The following is a 23,800-nucleotide window of genomic DNA, read 5'->3' on the forward strand; positions in this document are numbered from 1 at the left end:
ATGTGTGTTCCCTAATCAAGTGTTATGTTAGTGGCATACAACAAACTTAGGATTTTCGTTTTGTAAGAAGAGCTAAAGGACTCGGACTTGAAGAGAGTTTCTCTTCTTTACCAATGTACATCAGTCTAAACTAAACAACAACAAACGAGAGTTTACAGCTTGTCTACATAACAAACTGAAACAATGTACATGTTATACAAATCTATTAAACATTACATGAACTGAAAAGCAACTAATAAGCGAGGGATAGATATAATTGTTGAGTAGTCGCTCTTTCTCCTCACAGCTGCCCTAGTTTTTCCTGTCACAACCAACAATTACAAAAACCCATATCAGTGTAACTCTACAAGTGAACACAAAGGTCACAAGAAGAATCCATTAAGAAAAGAACCTGTAGCATCTGCATTAACTTTGGATTCTGTTCAAGAAGCTCACACAGCTTCTCACGGTTACTTAGTAGAGCCTGAAAGGAGAGTTAAGGATTAAGACTTAGTGAGGCACGTTATACAAATCAAAATAGCGCATCATTGCCAATGATGTGGATTACAGACCTGAATGGTTTCTGGGGACTGCAAGTAATCATGTAATGACATTCCCGATTCTTGTCGCTGAGAACTCCCAGCTCCTTGCTGACCTTGAACAGCCTGTTGCTGTGGCTGTTGCTGCACGTGAGAGATCTCTTGTTGCTGAGGTGGGTGATAGTAAGGCTGGACTTGCGGCTGTTGCATCATCTGCATCGGATGCAATGGAATCTGATACTGGTTTTGCAATGGTACTCCTTGCTCTGATGGCTGAGATAACTGCATGGATGGTCTAACATGCTGAGGAGGCTGCATAGGGCGTTGCAGCTGCATCGACAGTAGCTGTTGAGGGATTGAGTGTGGATTGAGTGACTGAGGAACCGGCAACATGTTCTGCTGCTGCTTATCACCTCCTTGGTGCATAGGATTCCCATAGAATGGCCTACTATAACCAGATTGCATTAAAGTGGGGGGAGGATAAGAGGTCATTCCTGCCTGAGGATCAATGGCTGGACCACTTTGTTGTTGTTCGGTGGTACCTGCACCTCCCTGATTGTATCCAAAAGTCTGAACTGTAGATGTCCTTGGTGGAAGCGAAGAATAAGGGTTTGATGAGTATTGAGGAATTGCTGAAGGATGCGGTGGCATATGCCTGATGGGTCCCCCTCCTGAAGATGGTGTTCCACGACTAAACGGGGAGGATTGATTCGAAAGAGAATCAGAAGAATGTTGCATCACATGTGAGCTTGATGGAGGTGGCACTAAAGGCAAAGGAGGCTGGTTTGGTAGCATTTTCTGATCATAAACCCCACGACCACTGAATCCACCCTGAATATGACCTGAATGTTGCTGCTGACTATTCTTTGAATAAAAGCCCTGAGGACCAACTCTAGGATCCATCAGATTCTGTCCTGAAGATCCTGGAATGTTGTTGTAACCAGGTACAAACCCAGAGTCGCTCTTCAGCGGAGCCATCTTGTTTGTTTCGTCTGCCTGCTCAACAAATTTCCTGTCTGAAGATATGCTTGGTTCCCGGATCAATGACATCTCGGGGCGTGAAACTGATATCCTCGATGAAAACTCGCTCTGAGCGTTCTCGTCAACGTTAGATGCCAATGGCGTGCCCATGTGGGAGAACTGACTACTTCCATTCGCATCACTCTCGGTTTCTTCAACAATGGAGTGAGGAGAGTTTTGTTCAACCATGACAGGAGCAGGCTGCATAAGGTTCTCATCGGGTTGAAGAAAGGGCAACTTGTCATCAGTTCCTTCACATTCCTCACCATCAAAAACTATATCTATCCCTTGTAGATCATCATCAGGATCGGCTTTGAATTGTTTGGGTTTACCTGCGACTTTTTCAGCTTCTCTTGCAGGAGTAGGGGTTTTCACTTGAGCGGCAGCCTCTCCAACCACAATGGTGGAGGGATTTTGGCCTCGTCTTTCTCTGGCCATATATTCATCAACATGAACAGAAGGAGGTCTACCACTGCTTGATCCCGCTCGTGAAATGGTTATTGCATTAGAATTACCAGCTGTATCAATACTCCTTTCCCTGGCAACATAGTCATCAACATGCATAGAGGGAGGCCTGCTGGTATTCGTCTTGCGCTGCCTAAAGGTATCTCTACGTGTAGGAGCAGGAGGGAGGGATGCAGAACTTAGTCCCCGTTGAATTGAACTTTGGGTCGGTATGTCAACAGAAGAGTTTTCGCCTTTAGCACGCCTGCTAGAGCTCTCCACAGTTGGTAGTTTCCTTTTAGCAGAAAGAGATGATTGGGGTAAACGCTCAGGTAATGTTTCTGGACATTCCCACCAGAACTTGTCTTCAAGTCCTCTTTGAAGGAAATCATCCTCCATGTTTTCAGAGTCCACGTCATCCATATCAAAATTCTCGGTAGAAACAAGAGCACTTTTGCAAGAGGTAATATCATCAATGTTTCCGTCTTTTAGCAACGACAGCAACGACTGTGGTACCTACAAGTTCACAAAGAGAATACAAAGGTCAGCGTCAAGAGAAAAACAGCAAAGGAAGTGGATTATGCAGGTACGGGTAATTAGTACCTCATGCAGACAAGGTTTGATCTCAGTTGTTGCTGAAGTATCAGATCCCGAAGTCATTGAACTCAACAGTGTCACCATTTGTTCAATCAAACCAATGTTTTCCACTCTAAAAGTGTCTGTATCACTAAAATCGCTTGGAAGGCCAAAGAGGGATTTTATTGCTGCAACCTTCTTCGAGTCCAAACTGGAAATAATAAGAAAATTAGACTAACGGAGCAATCCAGCAACCTTCTTCTTAGCTTAATTGATAGACCAGTTGGAAGTATTTATACGTGAACAGCATTAGACACAACTACGTATAACTATTAGGCTAATATCAAATGAACAAAACCAGATTAACTAAACTTAACTACAAAAGTGGCATCGGTGGACATTATGTTTCATGTATCCAACATACGTAGTGAAGATACCATACATCATCAACTAACGATTCTAACATGAAACACATGATACGTAGCCTATTAGAGTAAAAAAAATCCTTCCAAGTTCGTGTTAAACTACCAAGTACATTATGAAGGGACAGGGAATCACCTTTTACCATCGATGCATAATCTGATTGAGCCCACGCTCAGAACGTTTACTGCCTTTATTGCAAGAACTGATAACCCATCTTTTGAATTAACTGAGTTCAATAACTTGATCCAGCAGGACAGAAAAGGAGGATTTTTCTTCATTTCTACTTGATCGAGACTCAAATTATTTGTGTCATACGCAGGGTTCTCGGGGCCAGAAAACAGATGCACCAAAAGTGAAACAAGACAATCTTGACCTTCACTACACGAGACCAGGTCTTTGAAAGCGCAAAGACAAGATAAGAGCTCATTGCCAATAGGCAACACCTGTAAAAATAAAAAATTCTTAGTAATCAGATTTTTGCAAGAAAAATACTCTAAAGATGTCTATTAGGAGAGGTCATTGATATGAACAAAAATCTATTGTCACAATCAATCATAATTGAGAATCTGTGGAAATTTAGGTGCATCCTTTTAACCATATTCTCAAAGGGACTCGACGAGCAACAGTAGAACACTAACATAATGGCAGCTGGAAAACAATTGATAACATAGATCACTACATTGCTGACAAAATATACTATACCTGACAGAACTTCAGCACAATGGGGAAAATTGATGCACAATCTTTTGCACTCAAACTAGCCAATCTGTACAAATTGAGATGATTAACAAAAAAAAGCAATTAAGTATAAATGTGATCAAAATGAGGTAATACTAGTACAGGTAGGATCCGAGATATAAATGCACCTAAATGGTAACGTTAAACACCCCTGCAGGGAAAATACTTACAGCTCTTTCTTTGGAAAGCACGAGAGAGACATTTGCGAATGGCAAAGCAGTGAGATCGATCTGAAAACTGGAATACACCACCTAATCACACTAGACTCGGACACAATTCCAAATTCTTGAACCCTATCTTCACTTGGACAAGTGGAATCATAACATCGTTGAAGAACTTCCACAAGCAGTTGAACAATACCCTCCTCTAACAATAATCCCTGAAATGAATAAATTCCAGGTGATAAAGAAACAAAAACAAAAGTGAAGGGAAAGTGTGTTCAAAAGGCAAAGGGTTTGACCTTCGATTGCGGATGCTCTAATAAACTAGCCAAAAAATTAAGATATCGGTAGACCTGAAACAGAGGATAAGAGTGTTTAGGAACAGCAGTACATAGACAGAGAGTTAGAGAGGCAGAGCAAGCACCTTATAAGCTTCAGTTTCTCTTGTTGAGGACTCATCCAATATACCCTCTCTGATAGATGCAAATATGGGCCTCAGAAGGATAGACGCATGTTCAACCCTTTGACATGCAATACGAACTATGAAAACCCGAAGCATATCTTGAATGACCACCAATGCCTATTTGCATCAAACACACAATTAATGCTGAACAGATGCTAACAAAAGCCAAAGCAGCAGAGAAATACTGAAGCTAACAAGAAAAAGAAAAACATACAGATACTGCATGATGTTTGATAATCTTTGCAATCTTGTCAAGATTGGGTGTCAAATAATTTAGCAGCTTTTCAAGGGGGGCACGCTCCAGATACCAATTGATCTGTTTCTCCTTCTGTGGAGACATCAATGTCCCAACCGCCAACTTTCTAAGACCACTCAACAATGGCATGCCACTCTTCCAAAACCAGACTCCTTCTTCCGGGAGAATATCGCTCTTGCAGTGAGAAACAAATGAGGATTGAGATATAATCATTTTAAAGTATAAGACAGATAAATAGAGATTTTCTAGTTGCTAACATTTATATGAAATGAGTACATACATGTACAAAATTCCATCACAAAAGTTACGATAGAGTCATATCTATTTGGCTGGAAATAAATGAATTTTCGCAAAATTAAAGTTACGCATGCCGTCACAATCACCGAGTAAAAACTAATTCGCAGAAAGTGTAAGATATTCATACCAGAATGCAGAGGAAGCTACATGTTTCCTTTGGACCCAATGCAGGAACAGAGGATGTCTGGAAACCGGAGAGAAGAGAGTGGAATAGCCCAGGCATCCATCCATAAACTGGCCAGCAGACAAGGGCAGACACAATGAGGTGGCACACTGCTCCGAAGCCAAGAGCAGAATCTGGATAGTGGGAGGACAAATCAGCTGCACAAGCAGCTAGCTTCGGGCTGGAAAGAGAACAAGCTCAAAGCTTAGATTTGCTTATACATATCAGCATGTGATTTATACTAGTAAATCAAAAGACACAGTATCCCACCTGACTTCTCGATGTAGCCTTAGGAGCGCCTTCATTAGTTTGGTGTTTCTATACTGCTCCTTAGAATCCTTTAGATAGAAAAGACAATATCAATGGCCAGAGGAGAGATTGACACCGCATAATCCCGCCATTATAGAATCTCGGCAATAAAAATAAAAGCAGAACTAGCAATTAAATGTGAAAGAACTAATATTGTTTAAAAAGTAACAGACCTGTAATCTCTGGAGAACAGATATCAAAAGGACAAGGGAAGGAATTAACAGATCCACTAAGCTTTGCTCACGATTCCGTTCAGATAAAAAGTCAGAAATAGAACTGCTTCCATGATCGTCATCAACAAGATAATCTGCCCAAAACGAAGGAGCTAGTTGAGGGTCACTGATAAATATTGAACTATTGATCAGAAGTAGCTGAATACATCATACACATATGGAAGAAAGTTACGAATAGCAAAAAAATTATCCAGCAAGTGGGCGATTTAAGCTCTTCCCACGCATCTCTTAACATCACGTTTAAATTTAAGACTTAAATAGAAGAGTCAAAAGAGAGCATAGAATATACACTCGTTTACCATAAATATTAGACGACCTCTCAAACATGAAGCTGCAGTTGACCAAAATAGCATACACAACTGTAACCGCACCCTCGTCATATAAAGCAGCAGCAACAGTCTGTAAAAGGCACAACATTTTAGAACACTAAAATAAGAAGACTACACCATCTGAAGAGAAAAAAATTGCTGGACAAAATAATGGGGAACGATACATACTGTATTATCTGAAATCAGCGCTAAAATCCGAAGAGCTGTTGTCAACTGTGAAATCGATGAGTCAGAAAGGTTAACACCTTCAAAAGATTTCTCAAGGATAACTTTTTCGAGATTGTCTAGACCGTTCATCTCAGAGACATTCGACGATTCTCCAACACCATTCTCAGCCGATGTTAAATCCAGTGCAAGGATGCTTGATGATGATAACTGGGCGTCCCCTCCAGAAGCCAAGACAGCAGCATAACGTAAAAGGCCAACTACACCATGTTTGTGATAAACTACACCCGCATCAATCCATTTAAGTAATCGTGAAGGAGCATCTTTTCGATTAGAACCACCCGGTGATAAAGCATGCAAGGCCTTATGAAGGACGGGGGCATGTTCAATCCAAGCATGCAAGCATGATACAGTTGAGTCGGAGACTATGACTTCAAATATCTCAGCAGCTGAGTGACATATTGCTAGATTAAGAGGTGAAATTCCTGAAAAGGAGAATGTTAAGCAAGTAAGAGGGTTTGAAGGAAGATAACCAAGAGACTATGCCAAGATAGTAAGCTCAAAGATGAAGCAGCATCGATACCACTATTTTCAACTGCTGGATCCGTATCCTTGACTGAATTCAAAGCTTCAATCAAAACTGCTAAAGCCTAGAAAGAAAGATAAAGTATGTTACTGAAAAAGAGCAATACTATATCATTATTTTCCTGATTCCAGATTCATACCTCTGGGAAAACACCTAAAGTCAATAAAGCTTCACGCCCACAGTCAGACCTGCACTTGCAGAAGGGCTTAAGGTTTATTTCAAAAGAAGACGAAACAAACATAAGCAGATTGTGGAACATAGAGACATTCTCACCTAGAGACATCACGTAGCTCCCACAAAATCCCGAGAAATTCTTCTGTTTGTGGAGAAGATTTGAGCAAACGATCTACCGCACTCACCTGAAAGAAGTATGTAAACAATAGTAAAACAAAAATACAAATCTATCCATGTAAAGCATGTGCCCTTTATGGTAACATGAACCCACCACCCTCAAATGCACTTCAAGATTTATTCCAATTTCCAGTAAGCTGCAAGTAAAACCCTTGGATATCAAAACTGAAGCATAGCGCAGAGGGACACACTCCTCCTTGTTCAGATCAACAGATCCCTTTAGAGATTGTATTATTGTAGCAGTCAGTTGTGAATGATGTAGCAAAAAGCTCAATCCTGGAAAACAGAAGAAATCCGGCTATATTACAACTCTAATGAACATAATGATCAAGTGTGTTCTAATCGGAAGGCTACGTAAGAATACCTGTGCGAGAAAACATGAGGGAAAGAATGATGTTTCCAATAAACATTGCGATATCAGTAAAGACATCCAGAATGTCTCCAAGTTCAGAATGCAATCCAGGTATTGAGAGAAGTGCTGCTGACAAAGGAAGAAACCCTCGCTCCTGCTCACAATGAGATGCTTCAAGTAAGGTTTAGCAATTAGAATACTCTCTAAAATGATTTTAGGGACATTACGAGAAGGGGAAAAGATAGGCACATGACAGGCGACATATTCAGCAAATGGTTAAGCAATTAAGATAGTGCTGAGAGTAAAATTTAAAAACTAATTTAACCAAGATTTACCTTCAGAAGTGACAACATGTGCGAATCAGTTCCAGAGTTGGAAAAGGGACATGTCCATGAAGCAGTTAGTTTACTTGTGGCTTTGTATGACAACCACCCCTCAGAATGATCAAAAACCAAACTTCTGTCGGCGTAGGCTGATGGTGAGGGATCTTCAACTGATCCAAGTGAGTTCATCAGCTTCTGTTTTGATAGTCGGCAGTAACACAAGTGACGATGTTAAATGGCTGGTTTACATGATTGTATTAACGACAAAATAACATGAAATTATAATCAGCAAACCTGGAATTTTTGAAGTTGAGACTTAGCATCAGATAGCATATTCAGATTATGAGTTGCAGCCCCATGAGAATTGGAGAGACTTTCCAGTGCTGACAACACTGCAAACTGAGAGAAAAGTATTAGTAACAAGATACGTAAGGGACCTATTAAGATAATGCCAACCAAAAAAAGATTCTTAATATGGAGAGTACCTCATATCTTGATATAATCTCATAAATTCTCAAGCGATGAAGAATATATATTGCAAGAGAGGCAACTTCATGACATGGTTTTTGCATGAGTAATTTCAGCAGAAGACAGTAGCCCTCACTCTTCCCAGACGGGATACTTCCGTCCTCACGAGGCCACCAACCTAAAAACCCCTCACATCCAACTGCATGGCGAGTAGCCTGCTCAACAACTCCAAGCAACAGCAAAGTAATGGTGGTCGAATTCTGAACATCATGACCAAACAAAAATACAAGTTGATCCATCCCCCCAGAATTGACAAAATGGAGGCAGCCTTCTCGACCAGAGCATAATAAAAAGGCCAAACTTAATCCTAGAAGAGTGGCTTTTCCCTGAAATGAGAAAAATACACAGCAATCATCTATGAATACTATATAAGTTTCTATCACTAACGTGTGTGAGAGCTAATAATTTGGTAATACCTTTGAAAGCTGTGGAAAGGCAGTACACAAGGAATCACTTTCAAACTGAATATACGGACTTAAAATATCGACCAATTGTTGGGAAGTGGCCAAATTAGTCTCTGATTCAAGAAAGCTGAGCAGCTCCGACGATCCAAGTGGCACATCTGATTCTTGAATTTCATTGAGATCAAGAATATCTTTCTTAACCTTGTCAGTAATATCATGGAAAATCCCAGAATCTACGGAACTGGCCACCGCCGTACAATTTTTATTCTTTAAAAAGAAATCTACATTGTCTGTGACATAAGACGAGACCCCAGATACTACCGTATCCACAAACTTATTTAATACATCATCAGTAGCTAGCTGGTCAAAGACTTTTACCAGCAGCTGCAACAATCGCTTAACTTCCACGGACACATCTACAGCAGCCAGGGGTAAAGATACTATGTCCAGAGATGATAGACATTCCTCTATTGTTCTGTTGACTGAGTGCAATACCAATGGCAAGTCCTCAAGATTACCTTCAGTGGAATTCACAATATCAGTTACAGAACGACCTTCAAGAATGATATTGTACTGCCCCAGATCTTTCACGATGTTTCCATAGACGATCAAGCTCAAACTCCGATAGCTACCTCTAACCACCAGATGGTTTGTCACAACAGCCTGCAATATTGATGAAACGGTCCTTTAAAATGTGGATGTAACTTAAAAATGCAAGGACTTGAACCCTGCAAATGGAAGGTCTGCCTTTTGACATACAAGATCACAGAATCAAAAGGTATTCGATACTCTAAACTCCTTCCATTCTCAACCAAGACTAAACCCATTAACCTTCTGCAGTTCTGCTACAAGTTATTTAGTCCCTCTATTTTATCATATACTAAGACGAATATGTGGCCTAGCAATTACACATATAAACATCTCTAAGGGAGTGTGTTCTGATAACCAATTACTGTGGTCAAAGGACAGGAAAAGTCCTGTCTGAAACATCATATATAAGAATAAAGAACCATTGCCAAACTACCAGCACCAGTCGCAGAATATCAAACTAACCATACCAAAAAGAAAGGGAAAAGCAACAAACGTTTACAGACAAAACAAATCTTAGTAGTTACCTCCACTTCCAAAGGGTAGGGCGCTGAAGGGGTGTAAAGAAAAGGGTTGCAAAGTCGCTTAAACTTTGATTCTCCTTCGCATCGAACGAACACTTCCAATGCAAATGATGGAGGTGAAGTTGCCCTAATGAAGAATATTGTCAACATTCAGATAAGTATCCACAGATATCATGCCACCCACACTACAGACAAATCATCAATTCTAAGTCGCTCACTAAGAATACCAAGCCACCCATTTATGTGACAAAACTAACTATTGACTCAAAAATCTAGAGTTGTCTGAAAATGACAATAAACCTATTTTTAAACTTCTAGATTATTCAACCGAAATATTATCAAGGACCTGTAATGTAACAAAGCGTCATCAAAGAGCCAAATAGAGTTTACTACAACATGGGACAAATTCCAACAAGACTTGTAATTGCTATTTTACTACTCGAAGATCTTTCATAGTTAAATTCGATAAAGAGTAAGAATTACACACAGCCGGAAAAACATACCCGAGAAGGGAAACAGCTTGAGAAGAAGAAGAGGCATTCTGCTCCAAAAACTCGCAAGCAATGATGATTACTGGCTCAGCAAATATCACCTACGAGAATCAATGGAAACATAAAATAAATCCCCAGAAGCGTTAAAACTGAACAACATCAAATGACAAACCAAATCACCATATGTAATAGTTGGTTACGACCAACCACAGTTCGCACTAACTATTCCTACCAGACTTAAGAGACCGATTTAAAGAACAGTAGGGGGACAATTGAGAAGGTTACCTCGTCAACATATTCGTCCAATTGAGGATGAACAAAGGTCTGAGCGAACAGAACACAAGGCTCCGACCGCACCATATCTAGAGAATCGCTCCCAGTCTTGTCGATTTCGTGGCCTCAATTTAACTCAAGCCTGGTTTGCTAAACCTGAGGATTGCAAAAACTATGCCTCTGCATTAGAGTAACCAGAGACACAAACGCAACTTAAACACGAATTCAAAAGCCACTAATCGAAATCACTCAGCCGCGGCCGATTCTGAAGAGTTCGCGAGCTTAAAGCTTATTATCTCTATGTCAAACGCAGCAACTAGATCACGAATTGGGGATTATTGGAAGGTTTCTACGATAAATTGGGGCTAAATCTCACTAGTTTGGGATCGATATCGACCTTGAAAGAGGGAGAAAGCTTCGTTAAGAAACGAAGAACCTAGGAGGAATGTGAAATACTAGTGTGGTTGTTTAAGAGTGCGAATCGAAGAAGCTTTACCTGGGGATTGTAGAGAGAAAGAGAAGGCGACGCGGAGCAAAGGAGGAGAAGGAGAGCAAACGCCGATGAAGCTTTTTTTGTTTAACCGGCGTTTAAGGTTTTTAGGGTTGGCCCCGAACGATGATGATATCAAACTGAATTTCATTAACCGGAAATTGAATTTTGCGGTTTATTCGATGATGCAAACCGCCGAAGCCAAACCGGTAATGTTTAGATTTGTTTGTTCTCTATTTGTCTTTTTAATATTTTCTTACTTTAAACATATACAAGATTTACAATTAATTTCATATTCGAAACAAACAAATTAAAAAATATATATTATTAACATGAAAAATGATTTTTCTAATCACTAGAAATATTGTGTTATCTGGGCATGGGCGTTCGAGGATACAATTGAATTAGCTTCGGATTTATGAAATTTATCTTACTGAAATATATTTAAAGTTTGGTATGAATTCGATTCATATTTTTCGGGTTCAGTTCTTATATAAGTAACACATGTAAATCTGGTTGAACTCGTTTTAAAGCTATCAAATGTGTGATAGGAAGAGTTCATTATACACTAATTTAATACTTGACATGATCCGATAATGATCAAATTGTTAAATGTTTAGAACTTTGCATATGAACAACACACGATCAAGTTGAAGATCCTGAGATCTTTGAGCAAGAAAAGAAACTGAGAAAGACAGTAAGACACACAAACTTTTACAACTTCAAGCACATCGAGTAGATTATAATACATACTCTACGTCTCGACCAAGTTTACAAGAACACACGATCTTTTATTGAAAAGCAGGACTTAAAATATGTTACATAATCCACATAACTAGATGCTCTTACAACAGTTTCAGAAACATACATAAACACACACACACACACCCTTTTTTTTAGAAGAGCAGGACTTAAAATATGTTACATAAGCCGCTTAACTTGAAGTTCTTACAACAGTTTCAGAAACATACATAAAACACACACACAAAGAGAGAGAGAGGAGATAGAGTTAGAACAAGTGGGTTTAGTTGCCAAAACCCATCATTGTTCCAAACTAGTTTCACACTGAGATAAAATGCAAGGCTCCCTTCACCTGAGGGTGAAGAAGCCTTAGAGTAGAGAGTGAGCCAAAGATGAGTTGCCAGTTCATAGTCAGATGGAACCAAGAAACAAGAAAAAACTCAAACTGTCCTTTATCAAGACAAAAGAGTTCTCTCTCTCTCGGTCTGACTGATGAACTCTGGTCAAAATATCAGGTTTTGAAACTGCAGCAGCCATTATCCATTGCTGCTGCTGTGATCCACTTGCTAGGCATTACCTTGCCACCAAGGGGATGAACCGAAGAGCTTAAAAAGTAGTTCATGCTTGTAACTTCTGATCCTAGTCGGTTTGATAAGTTCATGGTCACGTTTTCAGGATGAAGAACGTCTGAATCCTGAGAGTTACTTTGCTGAGGCTGAGTCTGCTTAGTTCCATCGGCTTTCTTTGCATTGTTCTGACTCTTAGTGTTCAAGAACCTCCCACCAGATCCTCTAGGACGGCGCAATGCATGGAGATGGCGTGAATGATGCATATATGGCTGTAACATACACTAACATAAGTGCAAAACAAAACACACTAAAACTAGTTTCAATATGTTATAGTTTTACCTTACGGAATTTGCTACTCGGTTTGTTCTGATCAAGAACAGCAGCAGCCTTTGCACGTGACTGGCGTCGCCTGATGATTCCATGGTATTGCTTTGAGTTAACGTAGATGGTTCCATCTTCTGTTTCCATGTTTAGAGGAAGCATTACACTGCTATGAGATCCATAGGGTGAAAGAACTCCATAGTATTGTTGTTCCACACATGGATACTTTTTGTACATCTAAATGACCAAGGAAGGAAACAGCCAAAGAACTATATTATATACTCGGAACAAATTAAATGACATTTGATGATAAGCTACATACTTTTTGGTAACACAATGATAAGCTACATACTTATTTTTTATGAAGAATAATGTTACCTGTGGCTGAGAAAATCCAAGTTCCAAGTAAGGTGGTTGCATCGAGAAAGCAGATCCATGAGGCTTTGGCACAACTCTTGGACTCTTTACATCACCTAACAGCATAACAGACTTGCAATTTATATTGACAACTTTCTATAAATAGAAACATTTGATGAGCTCAGTATTTGAAGCACACAAGATGACTCCCTTTTAGACTTAGCTCAGTTACATTCACTTCCACAAACCTATAAGCAGCTAGTTAAACATGTTCTACCAGTATTCCATATGAAGTTCACTATACCATCTATTTGCAGACATCCATAGAGATTAAAGGCAAAGGAAGCAAAGACTTACCAAGTGAGAAAGCAAAGTGAGATACAGAGTTGCTTTGTTTATTCACACCTTGTTCTATCCCTCCAGCAGATCTGACCTTAACTCCGGCCAATGAATCATTATCTCCGGAGAGACTCTCTGGAGTTAACGGCTGAGATCCAAAAGCGTTCCACCAAGAAATCTGTGGAGCAGAGGGAAGACCTTCTCTCATAGTTTGCATAGCCATCTCCAAGATCCAATACAAAGAGTAAAGAAAATAAAAAAGGAAGTCAAGATTCGACGTTGCCGAGATGAAAGAGTAGTTCCTGTGAAAGATAAACATGAACAAAAAGTCAACAAAGTAAAACTCTTTGTTACCCAAATGAGAAACTTTGGGATTTGGGAATTACGCAAAACCACACGAATGACAAAACCCATATGTGAATCATCATAAAGAGACAGACTTGTTGTCTAAAGTAAGAACAAACTTAGAGGAACCAATAAAGATAAAGACACAAGAAACTGATAACAAACCAAACACTAGACAGAAGAAGTTGAGTAAGATGCAAGTAAAACCCCAAATTTTGTCAACATCAAACACACCAAAACCTATGTGAATCTAAAAGCAAAAATAGATTGACGAAAACTTACACACAGGAGTGAGTGAGAGTGAGAGAGAGCTTCAGATTCCTAGGAAGAGGCAAAGAAAAGCCCAATCGTTAGGAGCCATGTCGGTTCCAAATCAAGAAACAGATATCATTCACCAAGACTTTAATCAAGAGAGAAAGAGAAAGAGAGACTCACCAATATATGAATTACAAGTGTAGATGGCAGCTCTAGTTTCATCCACCAATCACCTTCAGCTTTTATGCTACTATGTTTCTGTCTTGTTTTCTTCTATAAATATAAAAAATAATAAACCAATTATCACTAGTTAATTTTATATTAAAAAATCTTTCAACTTAATATTGATATCAAACCATGGTTCACCCAATTCAACATGATCCAATCCATAGTTAGTGATCCAATCCAAAATTAGCTCATCGATCATTGCTTAAACATTCTAAATTAATGTTTAAAAATAATATTTTGCGAAAATTAAAAATATTTTAATATAAAAGAAATATATTAATCTTTTTGTAAGGAATTTGTTTTACTTAATAAGTCGATCTAACAAAGTATTTTATTCTACTCTTTTCTAACTGTAGCGTTGGCTTGACCTGCTTTCTTCAAAAGCTACAATGATCCCACTTAAAACTACTTTCCATCCATTAAGCAGAGTAGTGCTAGGATTGTCAACTGCATCGTTTATTTACTTATTATAATTGTGGTCCTTGTAAGCTTTTTAATATTAAATTTTGTATATGCGTCATATGCATAAAAGAATAGGATCACCACTCAAAATGAAAATAAAATATATAAAGTAACCAGTCTGACAATCCTTTGCTATTATAAGCTTATGACTCATTCCCTATCAATTATAATAAAAAGTCTACGGCTCTTAACCCTTGTATAATTCTGTAAATAGACCAAACACATACGTATGAATAGATTTGACGACACTTGTTGAGATGTTGTTATTCTTAACTAGGTTTTCAAGTGGTTTTCTTTACAGATTGTCCTTTTGTTTCCTCTTCTGTTATGTTTCTTTAAGTAGCTCAAGATCTTTTGTGAACATGAATGCACACGTGTGTATAACCTCTATAGATATATAGTTCTAGAGAAATTAACAAAGTGTATATATTTGTAGAGGTTAATGTTATTTTTGGGACTCTCATTTAGTAGATTATGGATTAGTCTCCTTGTGATAATTGACAATTGACAATTGACAATTTGACATTGTTTAAAATGCTAAAGATAGTGCAAATCTTAAATATAGCTATTTTCTTTTAATGTAAACACGCAAAGCTTAGCATGCAAATGTAAACCGTAAATGCAAAAAGAAAAATTAACGTTAAAAATATAAGAAGATACTACAACTGAATATGATATAAACGAAATCGAGATTAGATAGAAATACAATATAGTTTAGTTGGTTAGGTTTAATTAGTGTTTGCTTTTGTTTATATGTACTTCTGTACGTGGTGATTAAGCTTATTCCACTACCATCTTTCTCTCTTCGCCAACACATTAATCATTTGAATTGTGCACTGGTAAATTTCTACTATCTTCTAACAAAAATATCTACTTTCATTATGTAGAAGCTCATTTCAAATTCTAGTTTTAACTTACAATTATTTTATCTTAAAAGACATGGACCACAACCACAACTTTTTGTTTGGATTAGTGATCTACAACTTAAGTACACTTGATAGAGGAAGAACGGAAATAGTTCATTTTTCAAATCATTTATACTTATAAATTCAACTATTATATGTTTGTATAGATTTTTTCAATATTGGTAAAAGAGTCACAGTAAAATTTTCATCGTATTCAAACATAAATTTTACCTTTAGAACACGAATTAATATATATCTCATTTTCTAAACAAATATTCATCCTATTCTCTTATATGATTTATTTATTTTAAGTCACATGACGGCTCCACTTTTTTCATAAACTTCCAAGAAACTACGAAATGACTAATCACCAACTATGTATTTTAATAAATATTATTTATTCCAAAAGAAAATAAGAGATTTAAAATACGGGAAATTGGCTATCCAACTTTTTAATACGCATATTATATGAGGTAGATCTCCATATGCGATCCACTTGAATGCACGAACTAAGTACAACAAAGTGGATGTCTAGTGTATACGTTTACGGTAGTGAATGAAGTAAAGAACATTGCTTTTAGGTCTTTTTTTCTTACTTTAGGTTTTGATCGTTTTGGCCAAGAAAAAATAATCCCACTTTCGTTTTTATCCTGTTTTAAAATTATTAAACTAATACAACTAGTCTTCTGCATTATATATTATTTTGTTGGACATGCAATCCACATCATTGGAGGCATTAGCACCCTTATAATGTACTTTAACTAATGTTTTAGAAAACTTTATATTTGATATTTGTTCTCGATCTTGATTTGTAGAAATATCGGTAACGTTTGCAATTGTTAGTATCATAGCAAATGCCAAATTAATTACAAAGTTTGAATAGTTGAATCCGTGACACACTCGTTTCTAGCTTATCTTTCCACTCAAACTAACACAATTTAAAAGTCGTTCTCTAAATAATTTCCTAGTTAGTTGAATTTCAACCTACATATATTTACAACTTAGAGATCTACAAAACTCATGAACCATGCAGATCTTTAAACCTACATATTACATAACTCATGAACCATGTCGATCACACAATTTTAAAGGTGTTCTTGTTTAATCTCTAGGTTAGCTATGGCTTTAGCCAACACTATTTTTTTTTTTTTTTGTAACAAAGCCAACACTATTTAATTTAAATAATTTAAGAGTCGGTCAAATTCGGAAAATGATGACATATTATAACAAACTGATTTTGGGCCACTAAGACACCCAGCCCATTATAGAACGTAAACAAGTAAAGAAAGGCCTTACTGTTTCGCTTTTTAGTTATCCCGTCAGACAAGAGGAGCAATAAAACGGCACACGATGCTTCTTAAGAAAATTAGAACAGCGGAGAATGTGAAACTCAACAAAGTCCCACCTCGCTTACGGGAAAAGAAGGACCCTTCAGAAGCTCAGTATAAATAAGACACTCGTGAGGTCTAGCAAATCACTTACCTGGACGGGGTCAACTCGTGATCAAGAAGACGAGTGGCCTAGGCTAGTGACTTCCATTGCACTTAGGAAGGGCGCTTAGCTTAAAGTCTTCCCAAGTGGAAGAGCTTACGTCATTATTTGTGGCAGGGGGGTTTGCGTCCGCGCAGCCCCCACCAAAGTTTCAGTGTATTAACTTTTATGTGTATAGGCCGAGAGAGACATAGAAGCTGCAAGTGTGAGTTGAAAATCACATTTGTTTTCAAGTAAGTTGTTGTTAGATGCAGAACAGTGGTGACATCCTGTCCCCTGAGCAACAATGTTTCTAGTGGATTATCAAGAGAGCAGTAGTTATTGAATGCTGTTAAAGCTGAAACCTTTGCTACAATGTTACTGTAGACGAACAATAACAGTGGAGTTGCCACCAGATTGGGTTGATGTCTCTGAGGAGATTTCAGCGTGCAAGGGGCTGAGCTGGGAAAGGCTCGTGCGAAAGCATTGATGCCCTCAGTTTGGTGGCGGTAAAGAAGATCAACATCAAATCGAGTCTTAACACTCTTAATTGTGTTCCAGCGTCTAAGTATCTTACTCCAGAAATACAATAATTTAAAAGCAAAAAAAATTCTCGTAACAGGGTACGATAGTTGATCGGATTGACAATAACATCCATAACGTTTCTAGTACAGTTGAAGATGGGACTCAAACAGCAGCAAAATGTAAACCTACACTTGTTTAAGACCAGAATATGTAACTCTCTCTCTCTCTCTCTATCAACGTTTCATGACTCGCTTTGTGAATCTCCACAGGCAGAAACGTACACTGAGAAATGGAGGTATGGTTATGTGTGCGTCTGTGCTTGTCATTCTCTGCTTCATCAGGCTAGTGCTCTTAATCATAAAGGAGATTTTCTTGTGACCCAAGAAAAGGGATTGTGTCTGAATTAGTTAAATAATGATCTTCTCTTGTGTTTCTAATTACCTGGTGGTCTTCTAGAAGAAATCTTCATCTGGTCTAGTTTCACAGTATTCAACATGATTAGAAACAATAAGAAACATTCCCTGAGTATCTCTCAAATGGAAAATAGTAAAAGAAATTGTGTATACTTCGTTCTGGTGATGGAGCTGAGCGTATGAGTCATGTGCAGGGAAAACAAGATAGGGCGTGGAGTTGTAGTTCATCATGTGAAAACAGGAAGGCGTCTCTGTGACAGTTTGGAGGGACTAAAAAATTATTTTGTGGGGTGTTCCGAGAATCGAACTCGGGACCTCTCGCACCCGAAGCGAGAATCATACCACTAGACCAAACACCCTAGACTGATACATAGCGTTAGAATAAAAAGATATTATCCTTTTTGTAATTCTCTATAACATAAGCAAAAACCTGTAATCCACATTGGTATATCTGCTAATGATATTTGTCTTCCCACAGGCCAGTTAAAAAAATCAGCAAACTACTTAAATCACATAAATGAGGAAAACCGTACGTATAGTGCCTCTTCAGTATAATAAATCAATGATCGGTAAATAAGAATTTTAGAAGTTAGGGTTCTAATTTGTACCAAATGCAGTTCTGAAGTTACACACTTTCTGCAATACAAGACCCCAAGAGAAATTTGAAGAAAAAAACCACAAGAATTATAGGGAAGATGTAGCAGAGAAAGACAAAGCTAGACCTTTAGTGATATACATACTTGTACCAACAAATCAGTGAGGCATTAAACCATTGTTGATGAGGCATTGGTCACAATAACATATGCTGTTGGTCTGAAAGTTACCATCAGAAGTTATGTGCTCCATGTTCTGTGTATCTCCTCCTTGAGCTAAGCTGTCTTGTAGATACGGTTCCATCTGAAACATCATGTAGCTAGCTTGTGTCTCACGTAATGCTTGTTCATACGCTTGATTTCCACGTAACTCCACTGTGTTTCCCGTTTGGTCTTGGATCATTGGATTGTTAAATTGTTGCCCACTAAAGTACCTTCCCCCGATCAACTGATAAGATGGTTGGATAACTTGCGTCCCAGGGAAGTCAACGTCTTGAACAAATGAGTTCATTTGTCTCCCATCAGTACCGCAGAACTGAGTTGGTACGTTCAAGTTTACGTTTACATCAGGCTTAGGCACCTGACCAAATACTATAAAAATAATTGGTTATTTAACTTATTTTAATACAGATACTAACATATGAAATGATTCAGGACCAGGTATCTTAAAAAAAAACAATTTAAGGGCATGCAACCTATGTATAATAGATCTTTAAAATTTTGGGGCCAATACGAATGTTTAAACTGGCTAAAAGGTTCAGAGTTAAGTACCTGGAACTGTTTGATAGTGTCCGTAGTGAGACAAGGTGATGGCAGCATTGTTGTTGCTGTCTCCAAAGCCGTCGTTGCTGTCTCCAAAGCCAAAATCGAAGTAAAGAGACTGTAGAGTTGGGAAACTGACTTTAGCCAGTTTTGACCAGAAGCTATCTCCGGACACAAGCTTATCCAATGTTTTTTGCAAATCTCCAGGGAAAAAATGAAGTGTATGTCTCCTGTTATACATAAATTTTAGGCTTTTAATCTCTTTCAATAAAAATAAAACTAAGAAGGAGGGATCAAAGATAGATAATGAAACCTGTATATAGAAGCAGACTGATTTAGGGTAAAATCTGGACAGATCTTCCACAGAGTGTGTTTTCCCCGCTGTGGATTAGTCTCTATGAAGAACGTTGGACGTTTTCCCAACTGAATAAAAAACTCTCACAATCATTAATTAGGCTCAATATTTGCAATAAAATGTGTTAACATATGATATATATATATATAAAAGAACTACTGTATAATACCTCGACTTCTAGTATTCCAGCTCCATCATTTGAATTATATGTTGCTCTGAAAGACAAGGCATCAGACCATTGGCTCTCAATCTTTCTCTTCAGCCTCTCCACTTGTGTTCCTGTTTCTACATCGTCTAGAATCTCCCAAATAATTCTCTTCTTTGCTAAATAGAATTTCGCCTTAATATCATCCGGGTAGACCCGCATGTGAGTCCATTGACCAATTGTGATCTTGTAGATTTGAGAATCCACAGCCTTTAGTTTTTCATGGTTTTTAGGAGTTTCAGAAGGTGTTAAGGTCTTTGGGTGCTCTGTGGTGTAATGAAAGTTTTGTTGATGAGGACTTGAGTAGTCTTGTTGCAGTTGGGTTTCAATCAAGGCGATCAATTCCGGAGTTGGTGTAAAAAGCAAGTTTAGAGGTGGAAATAGACCCTGAAAAACAAATTAGAGATTAAATCATAAATAGATGTAAGATTTTGGTCGTAGGTTTGCAATTTTTAGTTATTAACTTGTAAATATTAAGTCAAAATATATACTCTGGAGATTTTGATTTTTTTTACAACCAAAAAGAATGAAAAAGTAGGAAAGATAAAATCAAAGTTCTAGAAAATCTTTATAAATCTTTATAAATCATATGATTGGAAGATATTGTTTTTAGAAATAATATGGATTGTGGAAAACTCCTAAATCATTTGTCAATCAACCTTCTAACTACGTGTTTCACAAATAAATAAGACAAATACCTAATGTTACAAATTTTAAGTTATTGTAAGGGAGTTTCTTCAAAGAAGAAATAGTTTTGTTGTTTTTTTTTTTTTGAACAAATAGTTTTGTTGTTAATAAACATAAATTATATCTAAATCCAATAACCTTAGATTAGAGAACAATTTTTATAACAACTTGTTACCTAAATCCTAATTGTTCTAGAATAGTGCAAAGCTTAAACTATCTGAAAACGTTACCAACAAAAAAAAAAAGATGAAGCAGAACAAAGAACAGAGTATGAGATATAACAGATAATGAAACAGAGTACAATAATGCATAGAAAGAGAGATAACAGAGCAAAGTACATACCTCGTCAACTTGAGATTCTTCTTCCCTTGTATCCATCGAATTAATAATATCAACACCTCTATAGTTTTGTTTTGGCTTTTGCCTTTTGTTGCTTTAGCTTTCCTTTGTCACAGCTTATTCAGATATTGCCTGGCTTAGGGAATATATACTGATATATCAGCTTTGTATTAAACATTCGGCCCTGATTAAAACGGACGTGAACTAAATATGTTTTCCTATTTTCTCTGTGAATATTTTTTTAAAAATTGGTTCCGTCTAAAGTAACTTTGAATTATGAATTTAAACAATTTTGAAATCAAGTTTATCTAGACAAATAATAATATGATTTACGTGATATCACAAAATAAAATAACCTATTCGTTCAAAACTGTATAAAAACTATATAAAATTTGTACCATAAATCTGTTATTTGTCTAACCTGTTTACAAATCATCAAAGTTACATCTAAATCTTACAACGAGAAAAATGATAATTTAATTGATGATTAAAGTTTAACAAAGCTGCAACCAATAGCCATAAGCCATCACCACGCGTGCATCACTTAGATTTCCATCTAACTTTTCTAACTATTTTGTGTATAGTTTGTCTTTACACGAAAAAAGATGATCCAATCATTATATATTTGATTAAATGTAATTGTATAATCATTCTCAAATCTAAATTTTACGTTTAAAATATATTTTCTAAGGCGACGTCAGAGAATCTGAAATGATATGACATAATTAGTTCATAAGGTTTAGATACATATCAGATTTTGTGTCTCAAAGAGAGATATTAAACATGAAATAAAACAATTATTGATCAATACATAGAACTTTGGAGGTGTATGTTCAAACCCTAAAGTTTGCAAACTTAACAAAAACGCACCGATTGGAATATAACATCATCATATCTTAAGAGACTACTTTTTTGTTTGAATTATTTTGGCCCATATAATATTATTTTTGATAAATCCTATCAGTTAATCTGGCTAGCGCCGAAAATATTGCTAAAAATATAAAGTGTGATTGGTAGTGGTTGTATGTGTTGTCTATCTGTATAGCCAAAAATCCGGAGCAATTTTTTGGAATTTTTCATAAAATTTTAAAGCAATAAAATCTAAAGCCACATCAAAACATCTACAGTCTTTTTTCTACGACAAATTTTTTAAAGCTACAACCATTACCAATCGGATCCATAGTGTTATAGTATGATTTTTTTTTGAAAAATCAGTGCATTGTCTTACTCAAGTTCGGAAAGTTTTATGAATAATGCATGTGATAGCATTGCCTGCTAATTAATGACCGATTAAATAAATTACACGTGCCTTGATTTTTGTTTCAAAGAAGGCTTGAACCCGGAAAAAATGTTAATATATTTTCAGGTTTTGCCGACCATTTAACCACAACAATTAGATTTTAATCTTTTATAATAACCAAATTGTAATCCTTTAGCATGATATATGGTTCCTACTAAAATTTGTGATCACTAGATTGAATAGAGAAAAAGATCAAAATAGCACTAAATCAAGTTTTTATTCCCAAATTAGCACTCAAGGTCAAAAGTCACAAAAATAGCATTCAAGTGGTGGGGTTTAGGGTTTAGGGTTTAGAGTTTAGGTTTTAGGGTTTAGAGTTGAGAAGTGAGGTTTTGGGGATAAGATTTCAAATTTTGAAAAATAAAAAAATTTAAATTTTTCAAAAGATAAAATGCTATTTTGATCATTTTAGTTTTTGAGTGCTATTTTTGTGATATAAACTTAGAAATATGCTATTTTGGGGATTTGACCGATTGAATATGCATACATATTATTTTTGATTAGTTATCCACACGACTTGAAAAGGAAAGCGCGAAAGACTCCACTATCAACGTCAGACTATCACATATTTTGGCTTATTAGGCATTTCACACACATTGATTGGTTGATAGAGGTTTATAAGAGATTATTATATATACATATACTCTATAACTATAACACTCAAATTCACACGTTTTTTTCTTGTATATATAGATGCTATACTGATACAGATACACGTACTATCATATTATGAAAAATATGTGTCGATGACGCAAGCATGGAGCATATGTGTGCTTGAAATCTTTGTAGGGTACGGTCCGTATTGCCTTTTTAGTGGCTTTCCATTTTTGGAGTACTAAATAATTGTGACTCTCTCATGTTATACAGTACTTTATGTTCTTTATTACCAGCCATGGTTATGGTTCATGCATCTTCAGATTCTCTACCGTACCACAAGATATCTACCTATCCTTTCTCAGCTCAAAAATGGTATGATGACTCATTTTCTCATATAAAATCTCCTTTATACATAATGATAAAATCTGTTAATTTCTATAAGCGATGTGAATAAACTATTGCCACGTATGATCCGCGAAAAGAAAATTACAAGTAGTCATTTCTGTAGCTCTTTTTGTTCTTGAAAAACATTTAACTAATTACTAACCTCTATATGCATTTCAAACATTGTCTAATCAATCTTTAGTTCTGTACTTTAATTTTTTTTTTCACTTAGCAAAAATATCCAAGGCGAGAGTTCGATATGAATTAATAATTGCTTACACAAAAAGAAGATGAAGATTTTAGGATCGCTTGATCGAACCTAAGATATTGTGGGGCTGTCATCTCATTATCAGATTTTGTGTGTTTGGATGGATTTTCATATAAAGTAGTCAAAATATGAAAATCTTGATTGGCCCCTTTTCAATATGCTCCAGAGTTTGCTTTTCTACATTTGATGTCACATCTCAAAGATTATCACAAACCCCCCACATCGTAAAAGCCAAGCAAACAAGGTTGATTTCTCCACTTGATAATAGACTATTGAAACTCCAGTTGCTAATTCAGAGTATCTTCATAATATCAGCCAACTTCATTTTTTCAACCTTCGGTCTTGGCCAAAGATTTAGTAACTTCAGTGTAAGTA

General features: G+C 36.9%; 3 protein-coding genes and 2 non-coding genes across 5 annotated transcripts; 1 reads left to right on the forward strand and 4 right to left on the reverse strand.

The window, feature by feature from the left end:
* Positions 1–78: 78 nt before the first annotated feature.
* LOC106388860 (protein virilizer homolog) lies at positions 79–11,132 on the reverse strand. Its single transcript, XM_048750112.1, has 28 exons — positions 11,012–11,132; positions 10,528–10,671; positions 10,255–10,343; positions 9,755–9,878; positions 8,652–9,302; positions 8,193–8,561; positions 8,002–8,106; positions 7,720–7,902; positions 7,397–7,538; positions 7,127–7,308; positions 6,955–7,040; positions 6,821–6,869; positions 6,679–6,745; positions 6,099–6,580; positions 5,901–6,000; positions 5,542–5,675; positions 5,330–5,397; positions 5,024–5,240; positions 4,558–4,773; positions 4,305–4,460; positions 4,180–4,233; positions 3,890–4,098; positions 3,684–3,747; positions 3,117–3,424; positions 2,586–2,769; positions 552–2,498; positions 392–463; positions 79–301 (listed from the first exon to the last, which is right to left on the reverse strand). Exons 2-28 carry the CDS (start codon positions 10,600–10,602, stop codon positions 281–283), a joined length of 6,354 nt encoding a protein of 2,117 aa, XP_048606069.1. The 5' UTR covers positions 10,603–10,671; positions 11,012–11,132; the 3' UTR covers positions 79–280.
* A 643-nt stretch (positions 11,133–11,775) lies between these two features.
* Positions 11,776–14,212, reverse strand: LOC106388859 (nuclear transcription factor Y subunit A-2). The gene is made up of 6 exons (XM_013829031.3): positions 14,113–14,212; positions 13,960–13,998; positions 13,351–13,634; positions 13,015–13,109; positions 12,655–12,873; positions 11,776–12,584 (listed from the first exon to the last, which is right to left on the reverse strand). Exons 3-6 carry the CDS (start codon positions 13,553–13,555, stop codon positions 12,258–12,260), a joined length of 846 nt encoding a protein of 281 aa, XP_013684485.1. The 5' UTR covers positions 13,556–13,634; positions 13,960–13,998; positions 14,113–14,212; the 3' UTR covers positions 11,776–12,257.
* A 2,438-nt stretch (positions 14,213–16,650) lies between these two features.
* BNAC05G19210D lies at positions 16,651–22,349 on the reverse strand. The gene is made up of 5 exons (XM_013826155.3): positions 20,880–22,349; positions 19,815–20,237; positions 19,604–19,713; positions 19,300–19,520; positions 16,651–19,119 (listed from the first exon to the last, which is right to left on the reverse strand). Exons 1-5 carry the CDS (start codon positions 20,913–20,915, stop codon positions 18,689–18,691), a joined length of 1,221 nt encoding a protein of 406 aa, XP_013681609.1. The 5' UTR covers positions 20,916–22,349; the 3' UTR covers positions 16,651–18,688.
* Positions 17,002–17,162, forward strand: LOC125584616. Its single transcript, XR_007321528.1, has one exon. It is a non-coding gene; the product is annotated as a U1 spliceosomal RNA (small nuclear RNA).
* Positions 18,223–18,294, reverse strand: TRNAP-CGG. The gene has a single exon. It is a non-coding gene; the product is annotated as a tRNA-Pro (tRNA).
* Positions 22,350–23,800: the final 1,451 nt, after the last annotated feature.

The sequence above is a fragment of the Brassica napus genome, chromosome C3, assembly GCF_020379485.1.
Source record: "Brassica napus cultivar Da-Ae chromosome C3, Da-Ae, whole genome shotgun sequence".
NCBI classification, from domain to species: domain Eukaryota; kingdom Viridiplantae; phylum Streptophyta; class Magnoliopsida; order Brassicales; family Brassicaceae; genus Brassica; species Brassica napus.

Coding starts and splice junctions, on each gene's coding strand:
- LOC106388860 (XM_048750112.1), bottom strand. CDS start 10,602: ATGGTGCGGTCGGAGCCTTGTGTTCTGTTCGCTCAGACCTTTGTTCAT. Junction 7,309..7,396: donor CCTCATGTTTTCTCGCACAG/GTATTCTTACGT, acceptor TCTGTTTTCCAG/GATTGAGCTTTTTGCTACAT. Junction 5,241..5,329: donor AGGCTACATCGAGAAGTCAG/GTGGGATACTGT, acceptor TTCTCTTTCCAG/CCCGAAGCTAGCTGCTTGTG.
- LOC106388859 (XM_013829031.3), bottom strand. CDS start 13,555: ATGGCTATGCAAACTATGAGAGAAGGTCTTCCCTCTGCTCCACAGATT. Junction 13,110..13,350: donor TCACTTTGCTTTCTCACTTG/GTAAGTCTTTGC, acceptor TTATGCTGTTAG/GTGATGTAAAGAGTCCAAGA. Junction 12,874..13,014: donor TTGGATTTTCTCAGCCACAG/GTAACATTATTC, acceptor TTGGTCATTTAG/ATGTACAAAAAGTATCCATG.
- BNAC05G19210D (XM_013826155.3), bottom strand. CDS start 20,915: ATGGATACAAGGGAAGAAGAATCTCAAGTTGACGAG. Junction 20,238..20,879: donor AAGAATCTCAAGTTGACGAG/GTATGTACTTTG, acceptor TTTGTTTTTCAG/GGTCTATTTCCACCTCTAAA. Junction 19,521..19,603: donor CAGTCTGCTTCTATATACAG/GTTTCATTATCT, acceptor TATGTATAACAG/GAGACATACACTTCATTTTT.